The following is a 19,454-nucleotide window of genomic DNA, read 5'->3' on the forward strand; positions in this document are numbered from 1 at the left end:
ACGTTCCTAAATTCAGCTCCCTGCATGACTGGACTCTGTTTAAAATCGTGCAGTTCAAATTTGGGAGTTAAGCTGCTTTTGCATAGTCAGGTGGACGCTGACCGCTCCCGTAACACTGAAAAGACGATAGTCTTTTGCGTTTTTCAGTCCTGAGCTAAGAGAGCCCTCCAACCCTGCACCCAAAGCTAGCTCTGCCACCCTACTGCTGCCAAACCAGGCTTACATAGTCATGTCCACATCAGATGTCAGGTATGCTACTCAGTTAAAAACAATCCTGCAGCTGCAAAGACATCACAAATGATGCACATGGTCCGTAGAAGTACTGCATTCCCAGCTACCTTGTCAAACATACCATACAGCCCATAAAAAGGAGAGCACCTACCAAAGGAACGCTTTTTCTCCAACCATTCAACAGGATGGTACTTGCCCAGTCCAACACATGGGATATTTTGCCCACAGGAGCTCCTTCTTTCTTATCAACCCATTACTCAACTCCAGACAGCAGCATTTAGGTCCTACAGCACCGAGTGACTCTTCCACTGGCCAACAGAGTTACATGAGGAAATCCAACGTTTGCCAGACCAAGTTTGTCCTACGAACAGTAGGACTGACAAAAGCATTGGGATGAATACTGCGGTCATAGGCAACTTGGCAAAGGAAAGGAAATTGTGCTCGTGCTTCTTGTTTGCTTTTGGCTCTAATTTTCTTATGCCTTGTGCATATTTTTCCAACCCCCAACTCCCTGAAGAGGTAAGAGACATTGAGTATCTCCCCTCTTTTCCTCCCACATGTGGGTATGTACACGCAAGAGTCAAAATCCTTACTGGCTGAGAAGGGGTAAGACCTTACTCCACCCTTTTTAAACTAAGAGTTGGTTAAAACATTTGAGGGAAAGCTCTCTTCGCATCATCAGCTTGATTCAGTGTGGACTGTGGTAACTCCAATCCAATCCCAACACTCAATGTTAAGAAAAACACAATATAAAAGTCCTTTCCTTGGACATCCACACATTAAGAAAACTTGGTAATTCTGTATGATATAAAAAAAAGCCGAAACATAAGGAAAACTGAAAATTTCACTTGTCCTTTAAGCAGATTGTAATGGGCTATGACATTGATCTGCAAAGGAGCCAAACACATTCTACATTTTCTTGAACTGTAATGAAGCTTCGAATGAAACCAAGGACTGTTTTAATTACAAATGCTAAGCTGCAGGTTGTTCTGCAAGCAGCCTCTGTATCTAACATCAGTGTAGCCAAACCTAAATTCAATATGAACACCACTGCATGACCATTCTTCACTATGCAACACTCCACATTTCCATTTCTAAATAAAAAGCAGTGAAACAAGTACAAAATACCAGTTTATAGCTCAATACCTCAATACTAGGTTTTCTCAGTTGTTCTCAAGTGTGTTCGGGGGGGGGGGGGGGGGGTGTTGGAGAGAGAGAGAGAGACAGACAGAGACAGAGAGAGACAGAAGAGGTAACAAAACATTAAATTGCTTCTCCAGGAAGCAGCTGAAACAGACTAGGAAATTTAACTCCATTGAAGATAACATAGGTCTTAAAACAACCTTCAGAAGCTTCTGAAATAGACCATTTTAACTCAGAAGTAGCAATTCTAGTCTCCCAAAAATGAGTGTGCTTAGATGTTTATTAGCTGGCTATACTAATGGCCACTTACATATTTTGCAGGCTGCTGCACAGTATTTTCCACTTTACTCAGCATTTTCAGTCAAGCAAAGGTGCACAAAACATAACCTCAACTTTTCTGTTGCATGCTAACCTTGGCTTCGCCTGCAAATTTTAGAGGCTCAAGAGTCAGTCTAGCGTACACCAGCCACTCAAACATCTTCATGCTACTCAGGTCTAAAAATGGTGGTTTTGCAAGGTCACAATCTATCAAAGCCTGGCAACATTGACCACCTGGTGTACTGTATTTGGCAACTGCTGATATCATGAGATAGCACATTGCAGAACCCCATACAGATTTCTTTGAATCCAAAATACAACGGCTTTGACAAGATCCGTAAATGAACAAGACAGCTAGTCATATGGGCTTCTGCAATGGGAAACCTGACTGATACAGTTGCAGCATAAATTTCCAAGTCATCATCTGTGGATCATCCCAGAGATTACCTTCTCACAGGTGATTCTCACTTCTGGTTTGAGAAAACACAAGGCTAGAGAGGGAAAGACACTAACCCAGGTGGGGGAAAGCCACATTTTGATTAGGTTATCTCATGGTCCATGAAATTATATTCCCTCCAAGATGCATTTCCTACCACAGAAAACACTAGCCACCAGAGCTCCTCCACAGAGCCAGGTTTTTTGTTCACAACTTACAAACGTCACTTCACTAGTTATTCTTCAAGCCAGATTTTTCTAAGTATTACCCCAGTGCATTTTTTTAGATCGAATATTTTCCCTAACTGTATCTGTGCAAACTAACCGTTCATTTGGCAAATGCTAGGAAACTTAACAGAAGTGACTGACCCAAGTTGATGCTTCCCTGTTAAAAAAATAAAACCAACTATGAAAAGCCAAAACCAATGGCAACAGAAACGTAACTACTTGCTAAGCACAGGTTCTTTGTAATTTTGACAACGCCTTCATCATTTCGCTTTAGCAAATAGAACTTCACCATTGCTTTTCTTTATAAGAAATATTTAGTTTTGAAAAAATCTATATTAATCTCTAAAAAAATAAGACAAATATTTGTATTAAAAGCTGGAGATCATTGATTTCAGTAAGTTATGGCTTTTTTTAGTGTAAGCATATATATATTTTTCTAAAACAAGTATCAGTAAGTGTCCTGGGTGTTAGTTCATATTTTCTGTTTCCAGCAATGTTCAGTACTGTATGTGCTTTGCACCTCAGAAGTGAGTCTGCCAAGGCACTTAGAGAATGTAAGCAAGTCTTTTAGGGACTTCATGAGAATGGGCTACCACTGACACAATACAAGAACCCATCCACCAGCAGAGTCAATCCCCCAACAAAGCATGTTTCCTTTATAACACTCAGCACCTGCTAAAATTCCACAATGAATAACAACAATCAAAAAAAAAAAAAAAGCTATTTACCACGTGTCACTAACAGGTAAAAGATTTCCCCTAATAAAAGCACAGAAAGTAGATCTTGGCTGCCATTAGTAACAGCACAGGTTTTTGTTTTGTTTTTTAAAAAAACAAATGAACAAAAAACAAATACCACACGCTTGCTTAAAGTAACAAGTGACTTCAAGAAACGCTCTTCCTTTTATCTGTCCTTAGAGGTGAGTTTTTCAATCAGTTCTTGAAGTGGTGCAAGTTCTCTTCTATCAATAAGGTTGAATTCCTGTAACAAGGATGAGGAGAAAGACATAGATACAGAGATTTATATGTGCAGCTCAGGTGAGAAGTCTTATTCAGATAGAAGTTATTCGGTAGTAGGCTCTTCGAGTCCAGGCTTAGCCACTACAGCATTTTCTGCCTGTCTGACGTTAGCTGAATAGCAGTGTTCGACTGCCGAAAGCTTTTTCCCCCACATAAAGGAAGGAAACGTAAGAAGATGCTCTTTTATTACAAGGGGAGGGGAGGAATGTAGCTCTGAAGCAAGCACACTCTTTTCAATCTAGCTTCAGATGCCGTCCTCCCTCTTTCTTTTGTTAGGAATTACTGTTCTACTGATTTATTTGGTAGGGAATACTTTTCAGTATTCAACTTTGCAGCAAACAAATACTTTGCTGAAAACTTTTCCGTTCCCTGAATGCTTCCAGCAGTAAATATACATAAAAATGGAGTAAGACACTACCGTAGGGTCCTGGAGGTGTTGACTCTCCTACAAATACACCAGCTGTTACGAAACTGAAGGGGCATTACTTTGATACACTACTTTTTCCAGAATATAATTGAAACCATAGCGCTCCTGCCACACTTACCTGAACAAAAAATATAAAGTGCTTGAAAGAAGTGTTAAGGTGTGCCTCTTCCTGTAGCTGGATCACTGGATCAAAGTGCTGGTGATAAATGTGAGCATAAACTCTGAAGAGACGCTTTAAAATTGTCTTTGCCACTGACATGAAATTCTTTGGGAATGGTACACCTAGAAATAAGAAAACAGATGGCTTATTTTTAAACGCCCATGCCATGTTCATGTATTTGGAAAGTCATTATAACCCAACCCTATCTCTTGCACAAGAAGGGCTGTTCCATTTCACTCAGCAATTCCGTCTGTAAATCACACCATGTAGTTCGGCTGAAGGACAATGACAAGCTCATTCAAAGACCGGAGGGGAGGCTTCCCTCCCTTCAGTAGACCTGTGGCTCCTGAACTTTTTCCAAGACAAATCTGACCACATTTCTACGCTGAACCCTCCTAGCTTCAGCTTCCAGCTACTAAATCTTGTTATGTCTCAGCTCAGTTTCCTGAAGAGCCTTCTCTGATCAAGAGTCTTCCTCCCTTCTGGTAGGATTCAGATACCCAAACACAGGTTATCTTTATGTGCTTATGGATGCCCCCTCAGTACCTGCCTGGTCTCTGACGGCCAACGCAGAAAAGGAGAAGTCTCCTGCAGGCTCTGAGTCTCACAAATGGCTCTGTGCACGTGTCCAAGATACCACAGGGTACTCCAAGGGACACCAGATACTTTTGTGTAGGTAACCAAAACCACCTTTGGTATCAGCCATCGAGTTTTACACTTCTCTCGGCTAAAGTGAAATCAGAAATAGGCTCTCTTCCACCTGCCTTGTGCCCAGCAAATAAGACTCCTGTTTCCATCCTGCTCATCACCATTCCTCAGCCAGAGGCTACTGCTTTCTTAACCGCCTGCTGAGGTACTCCGAAACATGCTCCTTTCAGTCATCTCAGTGAAAATGACCCAGGACAGGTAAAATCAGTTTCAAAAGCAGATCTCTGTCAGTGCACAAGTTTTATTAAAACTGGTTAGGAAACAGCAACCAGCTACTGGGAGCAATAATCTCTTTAGTTGACACATCCACGGGCTAAAAAAAGATATGTATCAACCATCTAAAAAGAAGATTAAACCTGTCTAGCTTCTCATCACATGGCAGTTTTTCCCAGTCAGCTTAATTCTTTTGCAGTCTTTCCAATTGCTGAAGTCCTGTCTGAAGGCCAGAGGCACAAGCTGGATGCTGTAGGCCAATCATGATCTCATCAATGGTTTAAAACCCTAGCAAATTAAATTTTCATACTCCTACTTAAGCTTGCCCTGCTTACACGTACATAATTTCTTTCACTGGCTGCTGCATTGCATGGGTAGTTCATATTTAGTTGGTTATTCATTGTGGTCTTTAAGTCTCTTTCTAAATCGCTACCTTTCAAAAATACATCCTGTTAAAAGAAAAAAGTCTTCAGCAAAGTATATGCTGCAGTTACAGGAATCGAGTCCTCATGTTGTCTTTTGAACACAACTTTAATATTAACTGTAACTATTTAATATCATTCCTATTAGTAGTTGAGACTTCTACCCCAGCTCTCAACTCTACCCTGAAACACCAAAACGAATGCCATAGTTTCCGAAGAAACCATGCTCGCATCTACTGAGCAGGGAAGATTCGGCTCTTGTCACTTCTTCCCAAACTAAGCAACCTTCTCTGCGTATCTGCTTAACTCTAAGTAAAAACAAATGCCACTTGATTCTGACAGGTGGCCCTGTTTCTCTGAAGAGGCTTATTGAAAGTGTGTCAAATGCTTCAGAAACTATTCACAAAATAAAAGCAATTAAGAGATCTCCCTTTTTCCACAATGGATCATAAGCCTATGAGTAGTGGTGTACTGGAAAACTGCCAATTAGCTTTAGAACAAATAGTCCTTCGTGCCTCTAGAAGCAGGGTTTTCTTCTCGTTATCGTTTCCGAACTGGTGGTTGTTCATTATTTTCCTCTTGCTTTTCTGAAACAAACCTCTTCAAAACATACATCTTTCATCTTCACTTGAAAAGAAAAAAAATCATTAACTTAAGATCAAAGATGCAATTCAGCTTCTTTGGAGGTAAGGCCTAGGAGAAGTTCCCCGTGAGGACCAAACATCTTTCCTGCATCAAAAAGCTGCCGGTTTGTACCAATTACTGGCTGTAAGGTTTTGAGACCCTCTGCCTTATTTCTAAGGAAACAACCCACTGTTCAAAATGAAAAAACATCAGATTTGATCAACACAGTCAGTTATTAAAGAGAAACAGTACTTCCTGCATGCAGAATTGTGATAGATGTTTATTAGGAGAATTAACACATGGATTAGAGTTCATGTGCTACCACAAATTTTACCTTAAAAGTGCCTTTATATGTATAACGTAACCTTTTAAAGTTGCCCTACTCATCAGTCGCTTAGGAGACCCTTTAATGGTACAAGACTTGAATATTCCTGTACAACTGTAACCCAAATACATTGTTCAATTTTACTTATTTACTTTACCTATTTTAGAAGGAAATAGCGTTTCATCATCCAGCTGATCCTGGACCCAAGTCATCAGGTAATCAATGTACTTTGGTGCAGAGCACTTAATTGGTTTCTTTATGTTTGTCCCATCTGCCCAGTGGTACTCATATCTGGGTTGGGACGACAACAACAAGACATTTCTTAACACAAGTGAATCATTCATATCAAGGCCTGGAAGGTTGCTCTTCCTGCTCCACTCCCCGTACTCCTACACCCTCCCACAACCCTTCCTTGAAACCAAGGTCCAAACGTTCCCGACTCATCTGCAGCTGCTCTGTACCCCACCTCCCCAGTGCAATCCTGCTTTAGCTGGACTCTCTTCTGAAGTCTGTGAAAGCCTTTAAAAACTTCATCCTTTATAGCACAACTCAATTCATCCTCAGTTGCAACGCTCCTGCCAAAATGCACATGGCAGCCTGCGGTCAAACCTAAATAATCCCTGTACATCAAAAGATGCTGTATGAGTAGGTTTGCACACCCTGAAAGGCCAACAGATACTTATTCTTTTTTAAACCTTTCTCCCCCTCCAAAAGAAAAACATTACCACCTGTTGAAGTGAAACATCAAAAAGTTACATGAGATTCTCACACAAATAAAAGCTAAGCTCCAGGGCTCACATCGGTGAAGGCACCTGACCGACCTCTAATGTGAAATTTCACCCAATGAGCCCTAGCAATGGGCTTCCCTTCACCTCCACTGGCAGAGAACAACTGCACAGCGAGTGGCAATGCTCAACATCTGCAGCAGCTGCCAGCCAGACACATTAGACCAATAAAATTTATGGAATTTCTTTACATGTAAAAATATTCTTTATAGATATTGCGTAACTGAAGACCAAACTACATCAGCTCTTGCCAGAGATCCCAAACTATGATTGTATTAGAGACACGGAAGAGATTCAGAGGTGGGTTAATGCCAAGGAATACTATTACAAAACTGAAAGCTGGTATAAAGTGCCTTTCAGCTAAGAGTCAGAAGAAAACTTCTACACGAAATAGTCCTCCTTAGAAAAGGTTGGTATCTGAAGGTCTAGCGCTACCATGCAGCGCACCAAGATTCAGAAGAATCTGTTTCCAGTTATACCACTGACCCACTTGACAGTTGCAAGCCAGTAACTGTCTTTTAGCGTAATTCTTCAATCTGTAGGTAAGGTAATCACACCTTTACAAACCACTGACATGACTACACAACAGTAAAACGTGTGCTCTTTTTATCCGTTTCCATTCACAGAGCTAGTAATGTTGACATCTTTTACGTAGCACATTTAATGAGCAGATTCCAGCGACATTCATTTTACAGTTATCATTTTAACTTCAGGAATTTAAAAAGCCATGGAAAAATGTATTAAGCAGCATCCATTTACAGGCACAATCAGACAGAAACAAGTCCTCATTAAATTAGAACGGAAAATTAGATATTTTGACCGGCTTGCGGAATGCAACTGACACAAGTCCAGACACAGGAGAAGATGGCTAATCTTTCAAACATACAGCTTAAAAAAAACAAACATGTTTAACATTGGGAGTCTGAGGATATAAGCTTTCAAGTGAACCACAGCATTTCTTTCTTTGTCTTGCTGAGTACAAATGCATGTATCTTAATATTCCTTGCCAATCCGTAACATCTGAGCAGTTTCTTCTCATCAGCACAGAGCCGTGCATAGCCCTCTCTTTCAGATCTGAACACAGCATAATCTCCTATGTCGGTTTTAAATCAGCCAGCCTTGCTCAGCCAACCAGCATCGCTATCGCTATAGCAGAACAGCTATCTGTGGGGCGAGCGTGCTGCCAAGCCAGAAGCAAAAAGGACTGCTGAGCTCTGCACCTCTGAAATCATCCCAGAGAAACAAATGAACAATGATTCAGACTAGCTGCAACACTCCTCTTTTAAAAACATAAAATTTAAAAAAATTAATAAACAAACAAAACAAAATATACAAGGAAAGCGATGTCAGCTCAGTCATGCTTTTACGGGAAACATAGCCACTTCATCTACAAAGTTTTATCTCAGTTCTTTTTTTAAAAGAATTAGAAGAGACATATTTCTTCTTTTCATGGAGGATACTATGCTCAATTTGGCTGTTATTTCTTAGTACAATAGTAGCTTACCACAACTTTTGGGCTGCAACCACCACGGTTTAAACTTTCCCTTGCTATCTCCAATTAGGACTGTGCAGACACTGGAGAACGTCATCAATTTTAAAGATCACACACATCATTTTTTGAAAAGCTTAACTGTATCTAATAAATCTGCCTTCTAATTTTGTTTAGCAAATTCAGTTTTGTCAGAACAGTAACTGGGAGAACATTTTCACAATAAACAAATTTTAAGAGTAATTATGAGCGTGCTGCTCACAATGGTATAAAAAGACCCCATTTTTATAATGGCAACAAATCAGAGGGTCTGAAAGCATTTAAAAATTGCTTCTCAAAACACATGCAAAAATTCCATACTTGCTGAACGGACCACAAAGTGTCTGGATTTCTGAAAAATCAGTATTCCTCAATTTAAGAGGTATTAACGTAGGACGAATATCAACACTTAGCTGAAGTGCCAGGTTCAGTCTGGAGACACAGAGTAAGACAACAAACTAAATTACATGCTAAAAATCTCGTCCAAACAACATATAAACATAAGAAGCCTCCCTCTTTCCCCACCCCCCAACACTATGGGTTAATTCTGCATTTTTTAGAGGAACGAATGCCATAGAACGTCTCTTTAAGTAACACAGCTCTTAAGAAAAAGCAGATCTATCCCAACAAAAATACAAGTCATACAGAGTATCTGAAAGTATTCCGGCAAACACCCCGTGCTCTATGCCGTGGGCATAATGTTCACGGTTGTTCCTAGGCTGTCAAAAGGCTTGGGGTTCGCCAGGGAGGGGAAAACAAACTCTTCCTACAAGATTAGGTACATCACCGAAAACAAATCAAGAATCCTAGCCCAACTTCTTAAACAAAAAAAGATAACTGAACACACATAAAAACTCCCACATATTAGTCATTTGAACTGCTACAGGAAACGAAGGGTAAAATCACATTTCTAGCTCAAGCTTGTGAGCTGTATTGAGTTTGTTCCAGGCTGGGCTTAAACCAGGGCATGAGCACAACACCTACAGCTCTGGTGATAGAAACAAATTAACCTTATCGTGGTATGCAGTTCCTCTACAGAAAATACATTTTTTAGAAACCTCTACAGTTTAGTGGAGGTTTTTAAGAGCAAAACAGGACAGAGCAAGAAATACACAGTTCATTTAAGCAAGCGCAGGGGAAAAAGCTAAGAAACCCTAACAAGTCTGGTACAATTCTCTCATACTAATAAACACAAGTTATTTGCCATGTATAAACAGAAAACCCAACTATGCTTCTCACACTAGAAAATACCCCTAAGTATAAACCACCACAGGACCAGATTCTCTACCTTGCAATTACATGTACATGGCCAACCCCCCCCCCCCCCAACAAAAACCAGCTTGACTAAACTTAAAGCTGTTACCTTGTCCAACACCAATAAAATGCAGTGGCTCAGCAATGCCTTTTAAAAGATTCTCAGACATTTATTTGGACCTATCAACTCTAAATCTCAGCAAAACTGTATTAAATCAGAGAGCTGAAAAATATTTACTCTGTTTTGTCCCTCGGTCATCAAGTGACACAGGTGCAGAGTGGAGTATCACAAAAAGGCAAAAGGATTGATATTACTAAGAAACACAGGCTATTTCAAAGGCCTGATTACATTATTTATTTGGTTTTTTTGCTGCAGACACACTGGGTAGAAGGCAGCATGCAAACATGCAATTACACCGTGTTACACCCCTGTAGGATTTATGGGAGCTGACCACTGTGGAGAGCCCAGCTATTCTGATTTGAACAAACGAAGACAGAAGCGCTGTGGACCAAGAAACCTCAGGAAAATCAGAAGGATGTTGAGAATTAAGAGTGAGCTTACTGCACTCGCACAAATGCCTAAATATGGATTTTAGAGCACCAGTTCACACATCCAGCTTTGAAAAATGCAGCAGCCATGTCCCTCCTTTGTGCTCTTTTTGAGGACTTAGAACCAGGGAGGAAAATGAAGAAAATTCCTCTCACCCAGTGCTGGTTAATAAACATATTACTTCTATGCAGGTTCTTAACTTACTATCATGCCTGTTGCACTCATGGTGATACTGCAACTGATACAAGAATAGCAAGAAGTGATAACCAACCAGGGTTTGTTTGGTAAGAAATGGTTGGTCTTTGCTGAAGTGAAAACAATGGAACATTACCATAAGTAATCATATGTTTTGGAATAAACCAGTACTTTTTTCAAATTGTTAGACAACGAGCTGCACAGCAGGAGAAGGAGATCTGTTCTTGACCTTTACGTCAATCCTTAACTAACTCAGTGTACTAATAATCTGATAGGAGCTAAGTCAGCAATCCTTCCAACAAAGACAAGTCCAGAAGAAATGAAAGTGATCCCACAGCACACAAAGATTAACCTGCCTCAGCTAAGTCCTTCTGTTAAGATTGCTACCAAAAAGAGCCAGTTGGTCACAGAACTAGCCATACAGCCCCAAGCGTTTGCTTAAAGGTAGCCCTTTAGAGAAGACAACCCTCCCTGTATCAAAAATAAAACACAAAAAACCAGACATGAACCTAGGTGACCTGTCTGTTGCCAAGGGTCTTTTTTTCTTTTTTTTTTTTTTTTTTTTCTTTTAAAGGGGTTTTAAAGGCAAAACACTAGTACCAGGCAGTGGATACAGGAAATATCACACTTCTGCTCTGGTTGCCCTCTCACCTAAGACATTTGGTTTAATTTTTCCATAGACTGGTACAAGCTTGTCAGTTGTGCTATGAAAATTGTGACTGAGCCACGACCAGTTCTCAACAGCTACCTGTGTATGCACCAGCACCTTACAACCCTTTTTTAATACATCAGCCATAAACACTTTTCCAGTGGGAATGCAAAAACCAGACTTCAGAGCCATCGAGTGCTTGCTGCTTTTGGTTCTCTCCAGCTACTCACGCTACGGCTGTCCAACCTGTTTCAAATGACCTTATGTAAGTCGTTTCAGAGTCTAACTCATACGCTTTTGTCTGAAATAGATGAGGATGCAATACTGGTGGTAGCTCAGCCATGGATGTGAGCAGACAGCAACCTTCAGCCTAAAAGCACTTATGAGCACCTAAGACTCAGTGCCTCTTCAACCAATATAGCTTGAGCCAGAAGAGAACAAGAAAGAGAGATAAGAAACAAAAAAAAGAAAAATCTGTAAATATCTGTGTTTTCATGCTGACAGGTTTTCCAGCAGTACTTCCCTGGAAAAAATTTTGCCAGCCACCTTTTAAGTGAAAGAAAGCCACACTCACTCAAACTAAAAAAACACTGTAGACGCTCCACTGCCGGTCAGCACCAGCCTCACAAACGACCCATTCCTGTGCCTGCCAGGCCTCGGCCCCTCACGTGCACATCGGTTTCCGATCCTTTCACAAGACCCATCCCTGAGCATGGGTGAGGGCTGCAGAGTTTCGGAAATGCTTTACAAATTCTAGGGACAAGATCACCTAACTGAAACTTCAGCAGAACACATCTTCCAGCCTCTAGCATCTCTTTTCTACCCTGCTTCATAACTATTTGAGTAAGACATATATTTCTGTCAACGGCTATCAGTCTCTTTGGAGAGAAATAAATTGTTTAGTGTGGCAAGCAGACAGCTAAGGCTTTAATAATTAACCTCCACCCCCAAATAACTGCTTCTCAGCAGACAAACAATAAAGCAAAGAAATATTTTCATGCTCTTATTTAATAAATAAGAGTCTGTTCTGCATGCCAAAGCACAAAGCAGACAATGGGCTGTGTTATTGCACAAGCCTATCCCAAAGTTCTTTTGCATAATGGTAAACTACTCCTTTTGTATTTTCACCCCTCCCCGGTTTGCAGCAGCAGGTCTGCCTGCCCACACTGGCTTTGGCATTCAGCAGCATCCATGTTTAGTTTAAGAATGTAGCACCAAAGCTTTTCTTGGTCCATCTGGCTGCTTTCGCCTTGCAGAGCTCCTGCCCTCTCTATCTTGCCTTCCCAGCAGCACCCTTTTGCACGTCCTCAGCTCCCCACCACAATGGCTGGCAATCACTGGCTTCAGACAGTAACAACAAATGTCATTATAAAAGGGGAGGAAGTGGAGGAGAGGATTGCTTTTCTTTATTGCTTATTTAAGATTACACAGTAAATTAGAAGGAAGCAGTGCCCTCCCTTGCCACTCGCTTAGAAATACAGGTATTTTCCTCTTTGGATGACACTAAGCAGCTGGAGAGCAAGAAAAAACACAAACGTTGGATGTCTGTACAAAAGCAGAAGCAAGAATCAAAGAAGTGAAACTTAACTGAGGGACAGGGTAGGGGATCCTTATCCAGACTACTGAAAACTGTAGACAAGTTTATTTCTGCAATATCTACTCAAACTCCTAAAAGAAATATTTTGGTAAGCCCTAACTGAACGCTTCCATATAAAAACTTCAAATCGTAATTTAAGAAGTCCTCATTAACATTTCAGAAAAAAAGGAAAAATAGTTTTGATAATCGTTTTACTTCCCAGGCTAAAGAAAAAAAAAAAAACCAAAATACAACCAACCCAGCAAAAAAAAAAAATCCCCCCGAAACACCCTTCCGCTCCCCACTCCCTTAACAAAGGTTCAAATTTTTTTCTCCCTCCACAGGTAACAAGAGAAGACATCCTTTCCGCCCACAGAGGTTACCTTATCTTTGGCACTCAACTGAGCTAGTCTCAAGTTTTCAAATGCAAAATCATCTCAAAAATTGCACACTTAACAATGTGTAAAAAATAATCTTACTTTGGGCCAGCGGACATCACAGGGCAGCTCTCCTCTGTGCAGAAGTCCGTAATGGTTCCATAAAGCATATTAATCTGGTTGAAGAAGTCGACAGCTGTAAAGCATTTAAACCATCAATTAACACTCCACAGTGTAACAGCAACACAAGCTTCCTATAGCCTTAACTGTAAAGTGCACACTGCTGAAGAGGGTCCTGGAATATATTTTCTGATTTGTTGTTATTGCTTTTTAAAATGTATTATAAAGGAGATGCAGAATACAACCACCAACTTTCTGGAACAGCCTCTGGCAATAACTACTTAATTGCTCACTGCAGCAAAATCTTCATTTGAAAGAAGAAAAGGGAAAGAGAAAGCCGAGTTATTTCTTTTTCTGAAAGTCTGGTGCATTTTATTAGAATCCCAAATTCTACTGGCAAGTCTGGAATGAAACAACTACAGAGAGCTGTTACTCATTAGGTCACACTGACTTCCCTCAGGCTTTGTATTCCACAAGATTATCTTCTCAAAGAACATGTCATAGAATCATAGAACAGTTTGCGTTGGAAAGGACCTTAAAGATAACCGCCCTGCCACAGGCAGGGACACCTTCCGCTAGACCAGGTTGCTCAAAGCCCCATCCAACCTGGCCTTGAACACTTCCAGGGAGGGGGCATCCACAACTTCTCCGGGCAACCTGTTCCAGTGCCTCACCACCCTCGCAGTGAAGAATTTCTTCCTTAAATCCAATTTAAATCTACCCTCTTCTAGTTATGTTACCATCAATCACTACCTGTATGGGAGGTGGGTACAGAAGTCATGACATAGGAATAGTTACAGTGCCAAGCAACTTCTGTTCCTTAGATTATCAATTAACTACCACAAATCAGTATTTAGCCCACAATGTTTCCTCATTATAAACTACCCTTAGGGTTTTGTTCAGGGGGGTTATTGCTTAAGTTTTGTTACATCTTTGAGAAAGCCAGAACTTTTTTTTTTTAATGGTCTACAGTTGAATTACTGAAATAAAAGGCCAGAAGTTAGCGTATCTAAATACTCCCACAGTTCTTACTACTTTAAATAGATGCTTGATTACTTAGAACTCTTTGGAAGCAAGGCTCTTTTTCAGTAACCTAACAGCAGGTTCTGTTCTTAGGAACTGTGGTCACTGTAATCAGTTTATAAAATCCACTTTACCTCTCCTCAGTGAATGGCCCCCCTTGCATCTGTTGGGGAGCACAGCACATTACCAAGGTATCAATAGATAAGTTCATCTTTTCAAAATGTCTTTCAGACAACGGATGTCATGAGTAAAAATTGAAAGGTAACCAATATTAAGCACTAGGAAATAAAAGTTTAAGTAGGGTGGGTTAAATTCTTACAAGTGTGGCAGAATTCAACTCCTCCTATTTAACCACGGTGCTTTGCAAATTTAACTATTTCACTGACACACCCTTACCCTGAAAGGAACCATATATAACATACAAATAGATTTAATGCCCCAGTGCCCAGTCGAGGCTACATTGCTTCTACTGCTAAGAGCACTGGGCCTGCCACCTCTGACAACAGGAGCCTTTACAGCTAGAAACTTCATTTATGAATCATGTGTGCAGAGCTAGTCCTCAGGATGAGAAACCAGCGTGCAGTCTGTCTGGGCTCAGCATCACTTAAAACTTACTTTACTTCAGTGCTACCTGTGTTATGCCTGCAATTCAATGTGCCAGTGACAAACTGTTTCTTTATTGAGACAGATTTCTGGAATTCTGAAATGAAACCCCTTATCAGCAGCACTGACAGTCTAATCGTGTCACCAAATAGCCATGTGTCATTCAATTTAGTGTTCAGGTGACAAACAAAGCTCTTCATTCTGAACCAAGAGTGAAAGGTTTTCCTGTGACCTGTCTCTGCAGTAGTCAGACACATTTGTCTTAACTTTAAAAATGAGTTTAAAGAAATGAGTTTGAAAGAGAGTTAACACTTGCAACACTGAATAGTCTCATACAACCAATCTGCAGGACACTGTGGAATTAACACTAACAATGGACTCCTCTCAATCCAGTGCCATGCCAAAGAGAAGCAGGCATTTTACTTGGTAGCCTACCCAAATTTGTGTTCCTTGCTTAACTCTATTACAGAGATATACAGTTCTGCTGTAATGAAATGGAGATTGACATCCTAAATCTAAGCACTAGCAGATACCACGTACTGTGAAAGTAACTGATGGCTGAGGAAAGGGAGGGTTAAGTACTGCAGCTCCCCTCACTGATTTTTCCAGAGAATAAACATCAAAGATTATTACACGAACATCATGGCAGCAAGTTACAGCTACTGTTCAGCAGATGCAGGATACGAGCTACAACTGCATCACGCAACTTCCCAGGTATCAAAAAAGGGAAGCTAATAGAAACTGGTATGGCATGCACTCAGCACAGCTCATCTCCAGCAACAAGATCATGGTTTTTTTCCCCTGCACAGCAAAAGCAGAAAACAACAAAACAACATTGAGAAAGGTTGATAAAAAAATTATAGAGGACCAGGAGGACTCCTAAAGCTTGTTTGGGTGGGGGGAGAGGGCAGTTCTCACCAGAGGCAGCAAGAAGTGGTTATACACAGCCCTTGTTTCTTAAGTGTACACAAGAACTGTTTATTAAGTTTCCATTCCTTGCTCCCAGTAGAAACCACAGCCCAATGTTTGTTTCAAGGCAAGTATGTTCAAAAAACCCACACAGACTTCGACAAGATGACTGATTATTGTGAATTCCACACTTGCAAGTCTCAAAAGGCCATGAGACACACCACCCATCCACCAAAGCCAGCAGCGTGTGACAAACAAGAAAAATCCAAGAACCTCCTTTCCAACACGCGTAAAGCTGTACAGCGTCTCTGCATATTTTCATTTCCTCTTTTCACTCATTGTTCTTAAGTTTCAAGGGCTTAGATTATTTTTCCCAAGTGCTTTTCTACTCGAAGAAGTGCACACTGTCTGGTGTTCTACTACAAAAATATGGGCAAGGTATACTTCTGAAATTATTTTTTAGTATTTTCAAACCGAGGAGATTTCAAATGAAACAAAAACTGATTACACACTTCTCACCTTTATTTTGAAAACATATTTGAAAAATCTACATGTATATCAACTCATTAACATAAGACATCAGTAAGGCTAAGAGTTGAGCAAGAAGTAGAAGAGCAGAGCACATTTGCTCCTGCGCTCTCACTATGGTGAAGGACAAAACCAATGACATTGTCACACGTTTTATTTCCTTGTTAGATCTCTCAATCAAAAGAAGGGGCTCACAGCTACCATTAACTGGTACTAGGTGTGGTAGAGGGATGCTGTAAATGAAAGGACCATGTAATCAGTTAACCACTTCTAGACAAAAAATTAAACATTTAAAACCCACTATGCTGCAGGAGGCATGAAAGAGGACCATTTCATTACAGAATGCAGCTGTTACCAAAAGGCAGCTCCCACTTTTTTGTCCAGTGCTTCGCTGCCTTTTGCCACCCAGCTAATTTAACAGTTAAATCATTTGGGAAGGGAAAAACACCACTGCTACACAGGAAAAGAGAAACATAGAGTGGAGGAACCACCAAAAGGGAAGGATGCCAACAATATCTGAAGCATCTTTAGTAATGCTTACTCATAAAAAAGGGCGGGCTTTTTTTCTAGGCAGCTTTGCAATACAGTGTGAATAAACTTTTATAAAGAACAGTGTCAGCAATTTCAACATTCCCTGGGAGCAGTGGCAAGTCATATACCAGAGCGCTGTGTGGCTAATTAAGAACCGGAAGGTTGAAGCCAGTATGACAGTTTCACTTCCCAAACAAGTCAAAGAGCAAGAAGAAATAGACAGAACCACATAAACAATTAGAAGACATTTATCTTGAGTATAATTTATACTGCAATGCACAATCAATACCATACAATCACGGAAGCATGCCAAGCCAAAGACACAAAAGATGAGAAAATACCCAGACAGGGCACAGAGTTTGTGGCAGCCGGAACTCTGCACGGGCTACGGAGCATGGTAGGACTTGGGTTAATCCATTCTTTAAAAGCAGAAGGCAGGCAGCAAATTCATGCAGCAGGGAGAGGAAGGAGGAGGAAACATGGTCAAGCAATCAGAAAACACTAACTTGGGCACCATTGTTTAGCCTGACCTAGCATGAAAGGAGAGAGTTAGGACAAACAGCTTTAGAGGAAGTTAAAATAATGACATCAGAGACTTGCCAGAGCAAAGGCTCACAACTTGGTTGAAACAAAAGGGAGGAACTAACTTTAGCAAAATTGCAAAGATTGATCTCTGGGTTTGTTAAAGGCAAAAGGAAAGCCAGGCCATACACGTGACTGTAGTCTTTAGCATCTTTTAGACCCAGCCCTCACACTTAGCTAAATTAAGGTTTTATGCCTAGTATGTAGAGGCTTGACTATACCATTGGGTAACAACCCTAGCTGAAAAAGCGCTAGATTAAACATATTAAGATGGCACTGACAGGCTACTTTCTAAAAACAGCAGTGACATTTCTACTTCAGCACTTGTTTGTGATCAAGGGCTCAGACTTTAACCACTAAGAATAAGAATTATTTTGTTAACAGGAACATATTTTTGGCACAAGATTAAGGAGTTTTTGTCTCGGTGAGACACTCTGCATCTGTCAGCTCTAAATGATACAACATTCACCTTTCCCAACCGCAGCAGTGGTGCAGCCAGGAAGAAGAGCCTACCCCACTAGAAAGGAGTACACAGTTGCTCTCCCACAAGCGTCAGCCCACATTCAACACCCCCTTTATGAAAAAAACGTTAGCTAACTTACTGTTAACTGCAACCCATTCATTTAAGTCTTCACCCTCTGGAAGCATAACGGCCATCCGGAGATTACCGCTTCCAAGCGTGGCTTCGGCATGTTTTAGCAGCTCATACTGGTGAGACCCCTCCGGAATATTCTTCTTTGGTTTGAAGGTTTTGGAAGAGCGACTACCACTGCAAAAGGGAGAGGAAATATTTACAGAACTTGTGGAAAGGGATGGGAAAAGGAAAGGAGCAGACAAGTCACGCATAAGCACAGGATTAACAAATACTTTCCCCGCTCCTGTATTTTCATGTCGAAAAAGCGTATTCAACAAAAACTGGGACGCAGAAGTAACAGGTGCTTTGACTTGTTTAAACAATTAAATGATTCTCCACTATCCTGCCTTCTCATCTGCTCAACCTACTGTTAAGCCAGCTGGATAATTGGGAACCCTCAGACTCGCTCTCCTCTCTCAGCAAACTGGATCATGGTCAAGACCAAAAATATTTCCTTCCCCAGAATCTGGACAGCTACATATCGAGGACAGCAGCCCAGCCACACAGAAACCTTATTTAGTCTGAACAGCCCTGACGCTTGTCATGTTAATTAAACATACTATTTATTTAACAGAAAAACCCATGTTCTTTTTCTAACACCCACCTTCATGAGACAGGAAATGTCACCACACATGCACAAGTGTAATAAAAAGGTAGGTATAGCCTGTTCAGACCCGTCTTTCCCAATCGAGTATGATCTGTTAAGTAGTTACTATTAATTCCTCAAAAACAAGCTGCTGTTATTTAGGAAAGCGTACTTTCTGCAGGCCTAGCCGATTCAGAATATTACCTTAGCTACCAATATAAAGTAGCTTTTCCAGTATCTGGTATTGTTTAGGAACTTAGTTTTTAAAATACAGTTGCTCAGAAATACACAAACGCTTTAGCTCAAGACTGATACAATACCACATTTTCCACAAACTTTCTATGTCATTTTCCCCTGGTTTCACAGCATACATACCTTTCAGTCCACCAGTCTGGCAAGAAATAATGACCGCAACTTTTACAACTTTCATATAAATCATTTTCTTACCTATAATTTTGTTTGAAAACCAGGGACTGACTTAGAAAAAAGTGTAGACATTTGAATTTTAAATGATGGCGGTGAGCCTGGATGGTACATTAACCCCTCACATGTCAGAAACATGATGTGTAAAATTAAATATTTGCAGAAAAGTGTCAAATGAGCCAATACTTGTGAATGTTTTAATGTATGAGCTGAGAAAAGATTTCGGTTGGAAAAGGAAAACTGAGCTCTGAATTCCAATGGAAGAAAGTGGAAAGATGTGAAACCCAGACAGCAGAATTTTCATTACACGTATTATCCAGTTCTCATTTCTTTATATAAAAGACTTTG

General features: G+C 40.6%; 1 protein-coding gene across 1 annotated transcript in view; it reads right to left on the bottom strand.

Annotated features, from left to right (window-relative positions):
* Positions 1-1,430: 1,430 nt before the first annotated feature.
* MOB1B (MOB kinase activator 1B) overlaps positions 1,431-19,454 on the bottom strand; it is a 41,416-nt gene continuing 23,392 nt past the window's right edge. Inside the window, exons 2-6 of the mRNA XM_052812247.1 lie at positions 18,066-18,232; positions 13,270-13,363; positions 6,411-6,544; positions 3,920-4,083; positions 1,431-3,336 (exon numbers count right to left, since the gene is read on the bottom strand). Of these exons, the coding sequence (XP_052668207.1) occupies positions 3,259-3,336; positions 3,920-4,083; positions 6,411-6,544; positions 13,270-13,363; positions 18,066-18,232 (637 nt within the window). The 3' untranslated portion in view covers positions 1,431-3,258. The remainder of the gene's footprint in view (positions 3,337-3,919; positions 4,084-6,410; positions 6,545-13,269; positions 13,364-18,065; positions 18,233-19,454) is intronic.

The sequence above is a fragment of the Harpia harpyja genome, chromosome 2 (genome assembly GCF_026419915.1).
Source record: "Harpia harpyja isolate bHarHar1 chromosome 2, bHarHar1 primary haplotype, whole genome shotgun sequence".
NCBI classification, from domain to species: domain Eukaryota; kingdom Metazoa; phylum Chordata; class Aves; order Accipitriformes; family Accipitridae; genus Harpia; species Harpia harpyja.